Source organism: Empidonax traillii, unplaced genomic scaffold (genome assembly GCF_003031625.1).
Source record: "Empidonax traillii isolate 1590-97213 ecotype Southwest subspecies unplaced genomic scaffold, ASM303162v1 scaffold55:size2822071, whole genome shotgun sequence".
Taxonomy (NCBI): domain Eukaryota; kingdom Metazoa; phylum Chordata; class Aves; order Passeriformes; family Tyrannidae; genus Empidonax; species Empidonax traillii.
In genome coordinates, this window is record NW_020955248.1 from 2027200 (window position 1) to 2035483 (window position 8284).

Sequence of the window (8284 nt, forward strand, 5' to 3'; positions counted from 1 at the left end):
CTTTCCCTTTAGCAATATGCAAGTCTGTAAAATACTCATGTGGAGCCACCTGCAAAAGCAGATTAACCCCTTTATCTGTGTCGCTTCTTTTCTCCAGCTCACGCTGCCAATGGTTGTTTTTCCTGAGGGAGTTCCAGGGTGGCTGGCACACACAGATTTTCTGCTTAGCTTCAGGATCCCCGTAGTTGTGCTCCTTGATTCCTGTCACTGGTTAATGATTAAATACAGCTACTGAATTGTAACCGAATTTGGGGTGTTGACTAATGGGGTAGATGAAGACGTGCAGAACTTGCCTATGGCACTTTTCACGGCTCCTGCATCTACGGATGATTCCTGGAGAAGCAATTAGTGGGTGGGTTGGGGAATGGGTCCTCACCCCCAGTGACCTTGGAGGACAACGCTCCGCTCTGCCTCAGTCACGGCTACAGATCCCTTTTTATAAAGTAAGCGCTCTCCGGCACTGGGAGCCGGGCTGCATTTATTACTAACCCCACCCATCCCTGCCTCTTGCAAGAATCTTGTGAGGCCGAGATTGTGTTTTTAGAAGCAGAATGACAGAGAGAAATTCCCTGGAGGCGAATGCAGAGTGTGTGCTGTGCACGCCAGTACAGACACACGGGGCTGGGAACTCCCAGAGAGAGATTAAGTGCGAGAGAAGAGCGCAGAGCAGCCAGAGCTGGAGGAGGGGGGTGGAGGAGGCGAGACGCTTTCTAAGCCTCAAACTGAGCCGTTCGGATTTTTTTTTCTTTAAGAAAAAAAAAAAAAACAAAACAAAACACAAAACCCACCCTCAACCAACCTCGGTCTCGACAATCTTACTGAAGTTCCTCTTGTGTTGCCGGATCATCTCACTGCTGGGTTTGAAGGACCCAGGCTAACATGATGTACCTCTGGGTGAGTAGGAAGCGTGTGTGAGGGCTTGCACACTTTGCACATATAAGGAATGGAAAGCTGAAGGACTCTGCACTAACGTGAGTGGCCTTCACTGTTGGGCTTAGCTCTGCAGCCTCTACACACAGTGGGCTATTTTTCCCTTGTAAAAAATAATATTTCGAGCAAGTACTATTAACTGGGTATCGAGCAGGTTTTTCCTGTGGTTATAGGTTTCTCTGAAAAGAATAGTTTTGGGCAGGTGCCTTGGAGACAAAATTTTTGGTATAAAGCTCATCATTGTCTGCCATCTGAAAGACCGCTGTGTGTGTGTATACATATATATAATTTTAATTTTTTTTTGTTGTTGTTGTTGCATAACACTGTACCCATGTGCCTCTGCTTTATGGGATTTTGGTGTTAGTGAGAGACGTCCCAGGTAGTGAAAGACTGCTGCTGAAAGGGATCTGTGGTCACTGAAGGTTAGGAGAGGAGCAGGAAGGGAATAGATAGTTTTGGAGTTTGGGAGAGAGAAGCTGTTTCTACAAAAGTTGGATGCAAGGTCGTTTTTCCAGAAGTGGCACAGTTACTCAAGTTTCTGGTAGAGTATGGAAAATAATGTCACAAGAAAACATGTGTAAAGTGTTATATAGATCCAGCGAGCCAAGTAAAAGCTTATATAAAGGCATATATATTTTCAGCCTTTGAGCAAGGACTGGAATTGCCTCTGGAGCAGTCAGTTCTCTTAGACTGCTCAGTCATCTATGTGTAGTTTTGTCTGCTCCTGGGCACCCTTGAGATCAGCAGTTTGCCCTTGGGTTCCTTACCTAGATATGTGAGGTGAAGAATAATCGGGTTCCAAGGTTTTTTTGGTGTGTGGTTTTGTTTTTTTGGTTTGTTTTTTGTTTTTTGTTTTTGTTTTTTTTTTTAAACCCACCCTTGTTCCTGACACTGAGTGTGGGGGCTCTTGCTGCCACTGACTGCTGTTAGAGTCCGGCTCCCCATCACTCCCAGGAACAAACACTGGTTTATTTTAGCAACAAAGCAAGCCTTGGAACCCAGGCAGAAGGATTTGACTCCCCTCCTTTGCACATGCACACACTATCTTTGTTGCAGGGTAACTTGACTCTGCGCAGGGGTATGCACACTTGCCTGGTTTCATCCAGCAGGCCCTGCTGGCAGGCACGTCCACCTCCTCTGCTCTTCCTCTTGTCACAGCCTGGTGTGAGGGACCCCCAGTTGGGGTGCTGGTTTTTAGTTAGAGAGACTGGGCAGGCCCCGTGGCTCAGCTAAGATTTGTGCTTGGTTTGGTGGGTGGGGCAAGAGGAGAAGTAATTCAGCCATGCTGCTGCTGATTTTAGATAAGGAGTAAACAATGGAGATGTTCCTTACTCTGCTAAAACGAGCAGGATGAGTGTGGGAGCAGAGTAGAGCTGCCCTGCTATCTCACCTCATGCTGAGGGGTGTGTGAGCACTGTAGTGTAAGGCAAAGGTGTTAGCCTGCCTAAAGACCGGCTTTGGCCCAAAAGATGAAGCACTGCCCCGGATTCTTAAAAGAAGGTTGAGTTTTGGGATGTTTGCTGACAGACGAAGACGGGTAACCCTCCGTGGGGTGCTGCTTCTGCCTGCATCCTAAACTTAGGTCAGCACTTCTGCTGTGTATGCACTGCAGTTAAACTTCAGAGAAGTGGAGAAAATAAATGTTAAATGCTTGAAAATAGCTGAAGGGGTTTTAAAGGATTCATCTGGGCACTGTGCCATGATAATTAAAGAAATTAGTGAATTTTTGCTATCTGTATATGATCTTTGCCTTCTCAGTACAGGTTACCTTATTACTTTCGGGGAATCTTCTCCTCCTTGGTCCTTTCAGGAACCTTTTCTTCTGTGCCTATTTGTGTTTCTGCTTTAAGCTCTTTTTATCTGACAGGCTGCATAACCTTTAGCAGTGAGAACAAGGAGCCTCAAGTGACAGATTCGGTTTGGTGTGGGGTTTGCTGTGCCTCGCCTGTGCCAGTTTCTTGCTTCCCTGCTCACAGGTTCCCCCCCCACCCCACCTCTCATTGTCTCCTCGTTCCCATGCTGTCTTTTTTTCTGTTCTGTGCCTCTTGCCCTTGGAATGTCAGGACTTCAGTAGATGCATGGAGATTTGTACTGAGTCATTCCTTAATTCAATGCATGAAGCTACATTAATGCAATGTTAAATTTGAGGTTTTAAATATGCAAGTCTTGAAATCCAGAATTAAGGTTCCCACAGCAACCATAATGTTTCTTCCCCCCACCCCCCAAGGGGTGCACATTACAGAATTATCTTCTTTGAAGAGATTGTGCAATACTGAGTGCTGTCAGGTTTGACAAATAGTAAAATAAAAAGGAGAATGCGCCTTTCTCTGCAACTGTGGTATAGCATGGATACTGAACCCAGACATGCAGCCTACCTGCAACATCCCAGTCCCTGATTATAATGCTGTCTCTAGAGTGAAGTGGTGGTGTAGCCTTGGTTCAGACTGACATTCTTGCTTGTTGAACTGTATTCCCTCGGGTGAAACCTGTTGTAGGATACTTTTAAATATCTGAGAGCCTTGTAGACTGCAGTAGATTGTGGGTTGTGGAGATCTGGAGAGTGGGAAACTTAAAATATCTGTTGTAATGACCTAATGCTTGGCACTGTGAGGGAAGTGAAGGCGGCAGACTATCTGTGCCATTAAATATCAAGAGAGACTATTTATCTTAACACTTTTACTGTGTAGGATGCAGTTGTATAAAGCCTTTCTGAGGCAGAGATGGTATGATAGTCTCTCTGATGTTACAGACCATTTGAGTGCATCGTCAGTGTTGAAACTCCAAGGTGGGTGCTTTGCCATATGTATAGGTGTGTATAGGAATTCTCTTTTGCGGACAAGAGTATTTTTTTTGTGGGGGACCATCTAACTGTACTTTCGTCTCTTCTCTCACTCATCCCCATTTGCATGCAGCTATCTGGGCTCCTGAATTGCCGAAGAGGGCTCCTAGTCATCCGTTCTCTGAATGGAACGTGGGATAATTTGGGCTATGAAGGCAAGGGGGTCTTTACTCTGAGGGAAGTCAGTACTGACAACATGGGGGCAGGTGTGCTGCTGGCGACAGCCAGGAGCAGAGTGGTTTCAATGTGGGAAAAGCATTCAACTCTTTACTGGATAAGAAAGCCCGATTTTTTTCTTTTTTTTCCTGCTCCCATTTATGAGCAGATGAATCTTTGTGTACTGTGAGTCATAAGATGTAATCTAGAGTCATTTCATTCCAAGTATTTTCTAAAGAGCATGATGTGTTCTGAGAGTTGCATGTATGAATGTCGCCTTGCTGGAGGTCTGTTTTTACAAGAAAGGTTGAAAGGAAGGGGCAGCAGCCCTATGAAGCAATTTATCAATCATTCTTCTCCTGTGCTCAAAGACAGCTGAAACTATCAAAGGCAGGAGGGACCAAGGTATGGGAGGTCCATGCTGTTGCTGGGCTTCTGGTAGGAAAGCACTGGATTCATTGCTCTGATCTCAGTTTATAGTGGATATGGATAATTTCCTCATTTCTCGCAGCCACGTAAAGAGTACATGCTGAGTGTTTGTGAGAGGGCTGGCTGCCTGTTGCAACTAGAAATTATTCCTTTCTCTAGAGCCTTGTGAGAGTGAAGATCTTACCTAGACCCACTAATTACCATACACAAGAATAATGTTAGCAAGCTTGCCAAGCTCATTTTGAATTTTTTGTTTTTAGTTTTCTTCCTGAAAGAAGAAACTAAACCTGTCTTTTACTTACCTTTTGTCACTTAAAGTCTCTCCTTGCATTCACTGGAATAATTTTTCCCTCTAGGCTGCAAGCTCATCAGCTTTACCACCAAGGGATTGGAAACCCATCTCTGCTGCCAAACTTGGGTCTTAGCAACGTGCTCTTCCTCACGCCAGGTCTTTCTATTATTTGTTTGGTCTTTTTTCATGACAGATAGCTACTGCCAGTGAAAAGTATGGACGTTACGGCATGGTTTTCAAAGTGTGCGTTCGATAGCAGCAAAGCAAGTGGCTATCCAGGGAAAACTGCCTCCCTGCTTTGTTCTGGTGCCAAGCCTGGGGCAGCTCTTGCTGGGGAAGTCTGGCTGTGCCTCTAGGTCTTTGGCTGGAACCTGTTTGGTAGGCATGGCAAATGAACACGTCAGCCATCAGCTGAAGCTCTGACGGGAGGGAGAACTCGGAGTTGCTGTACGCGAAAGGGGCGCGCGTGGCGTGGTCAGTGCTAAGAGAGGTTAAGATGGGGTTGCCTCTGGGAGGCCGTGGGCTGTGAGGGTGTAGAAAGGTTTTCCTGATTGCCTATTAGAGGTCAGGTCTGGGTGACTTTCTGTGAGTGTATTAAAAGACATTTTGTGTTAATATAAACACTGATTTTCGGATTCTTGTTCCGGAGCAGGAAAGCTCTGGAAAATCATAAAATGGAGCTCATGTGAAAATCCTCGAGTGAGTAACCTGAAAGCTGATTCCCCAGCCTGCAAGTCCCTGCAGTGCCATTCTGTGGCATGCATACGTAGCAGCTTGAATCCAGAAGTAATATAGTTATGTTTGTCCAGCTCTGCAGCTGAGATAATGAGTTCTGCTGCTCGATAAGGTTTATTAGCTTTGGTGCAGCACCTCATGAACATGGTTATACTGCTTCCACGCTCGAGCTGTTCCGTGCACAGCTGGGTTGGGGATGTCTGTGTTGTGTTCCTCTGGGGGTTAGTTTGACAAAGCAACTTGCATCTCTTTGCATCTAGGGTTTTATAAAAGCTTTGGAGTTTTGGGAAACAGAGAAAGAAGAGTTTATGAAAGAGATTGTATAATGTGACTGTCTGTGTTATTAGAGGACTAAATTTGATAATCCAGGTGATCTTTTCCAATTCGGTGTTTCTGCAAGCCTGTAATCGTGGAAGATGTCAAGGTCACAACTGAGACAAGAAAGCCCAGTGCAGTTCAAAAAGAGAAGGCATTTCATGGCTTCAGAGAAGGGATATTCAGGATCAGGATGATCTCTTCCTTAGGCTACACTGATTTTATCTGATTTTATATAAATCAAGTGTCCAGCACATTGCTATCATATTCATACAAAGAATTTGGGGGAAGCAGACTGGCTGAGTTGGTGTGAATTTCTCCAGCGGCTCCTCTGCCTGACTGCTGTATTCCCACCTGTCCAAACAGTGGTGAGCGCAGGGGACTCTGTTTGCTGTAAGCCTGTCCAAGTCCTGGGAGACTGACAGGGACCGGGTCATGTTTAAGTTAGTTTTTCACAAAACAGCCTGTTTATCTTGGAAGGAAGAGAATAAACCATGAGAGAATAAGGAGAGAATAAACCTCAGCCTTCTTGATTTCCAGCTGAAAGCTTGAGGAAGAGTGCAGATAATAGCGATTTGAGACTGAAGATCTGCGTTTCCTGCACTTCCCATGGTGCTTATTTGCTAATCTTAATTCCATTAGCCCCAGAACTGTTTTCACAGAGTCACAAAATTGTTAGGATTGGGAGGGACCTCTGGAGATCATCTAGTCCAACCGTCCTGCCAAGGCAGGGTCATCTGGAGCAGGATGCACAGAAATGCATCCAGGTGATTCTTGAATGTCTCCAGAGAACAAGATTCCATAACCTCCCTGGGCAGCCTGTTCCAGTGCTCTGCCACCCTCAATGTAAAGAAGTTCTTCTTCATGTTGAGGTGAATCTTCCTGTGTTTTAGTTTATGGCCGTTGTTCCTAGTCCTGTGACTGGGCACCACTGGAACGAGTGTGGGACCATCCTTTTGGCACCTGCCTTTGAGGTATTTATATGCATTAATGAGATACCCTCTCAGTCTTCTCTTCTCTAGACTAAACAGGCCCAGCTCCCTCAGTCTCTCCCCATAAGAGAGATGCTCCAGATCCCTGATCATCTTTGTGGCGCTCCTGCTGGATCTTCTCCAGTAGCTCCTTGTCCTCCTTGTACTGAGAAGCCCAGAACTGGACACAGCATTCCAGATGTGGCCTCACTAGGGCTGAGTAGAAGTGGAGGATCACCTTCCTTGGCCTGCTGGCCACACTTGTTCCAAGCTCAGGATACCACTGGCCCTCTTTGCCTCCAGGGCACACTGCCAGCTCATGGTCAACTTGTCACCCACTAAGACTCCCGAGTCCTTCTCTACAGAACTGCTCTCAGTAGGTCAGCCCCCAACCAGTGCTGGTACTTGGGGTTATTCCTCCCCAGGTGCAGTACCCTACGCTTGCCCTTGTTGAACCTCATTAGGTATCTCTCCACCCACCTTTCCAGCCTGTCAAGGCTGTCCTAGTCCCCAAGGCTATGGTGACGGTATAGGAGAGGTCTTTGAGTGGCTCTAAATTGGAGTGGCTTTTTTGCCGCAGCTCTAAGCAGTCACTAGGGTTGCAACTGTGTATGTGTGCGTGCCTAACCAAAAGGATGATTGGGTGGCTTATGCAATTAGCTGGAAAAGATTCCTTCATCCTTTAGTGAGGGCTACTGGGTCAGCAGGAGCTTGAGTCAGGTTGTGGGATCACACAAAGTGTTTTCTTTATGGAGTTGTCAGTTTGGAGGAGGATCTGCAGTCTGGATGGTACCCCTTACTGAGGGCAGTATGATGCACCCTGCGGCCATACATTGCATAGACAAGCTGTGCTGATGGACCAGTGCAGATAGTTCCATGCTGGAAATGAAAACAGGCCTGCAGAAAATTAGGAAATCAATCGAGGATGTGCTTTGTGCCCTCCAGTACTAAATTCTTTTACTGAAAGTGTTAAGGATTCCTCAAAGCTGTGAAGAAGCTTAAACAAGCAATTAAGTTTCCTTCGTCTGTCCCTTAAATTTAGGTTTCATTGTTCTCAAAGTCCTATGTCTCATGACTAATATACTGCCTGCACAATGCGCTGGCTGATTTTTTACCAGATGGTTCTTGGGTCTGTAGCTGAATCCAGGGCAAAGGCATTTAGTTTTTCTCCTGCCTCAAATGAAAGATGCTGTCCCCCACACAATGCTCTAATTGAATCTTGGACATAAGACAATGATGAAGTGAAAATATTTTGACCAGATGACAATTTTTAAAGATATTCTTAGGGGTTATTATTCATTGTGTTTTAAGGAACTGGCATAGGATGATATTAGAACACTCCTTTTTTATATAATTTATAAGTCATCTAGTGTTGAAACAAAGTTTAAATGCAGAAAAATGCTGAAATTTAATTATGTATACGTGGCTAGAAGATAGAAAATGTGCAGTGTGAACTGCCTGTTGCTATTTTTTCACTTTTCATTTCTTTTCTAATGGCCTTCTTTTTCATCCCACTCTCAATCACGATGGTGATGTCTGCTTGCATCCATGACAGATCTTTTGGTTGGAAACCCTCATGAGTAAAGACAAAACATCCCTCAGGAAGGTGGCAAGGCC

General features: G+C 45.4%; 1 protein-coding gene across 8 annotated transcripts in view; it reads left to right on the plus strand.

Annotated features, from left to right (window-relative positions):
• Positions 1-8284, plus strand: part of RBFOX2 (RNA binding fox-1 homolog 2) — a 167532-nt gene that overhangs the window by 57989 nt on the left and 101259 nt on the right. The window contains exon 1 of one of the 8 annotated variants that reach the window (XM_027879557.1): positions 591-894. The exons of the other annotated variants lie outside the window; for them this stretch is intronic. Coding sequence (XP_027735358.1) covers positions 880-894 — 15 coding nt within the window. The 5' untranslated portion in view covers positions 591-879. Of the gene's footprint in view, positions 1-590; positions 895-8284 lie in introns of those variants that run through there. 8 annotated transcript variants of the gene reach the window in all.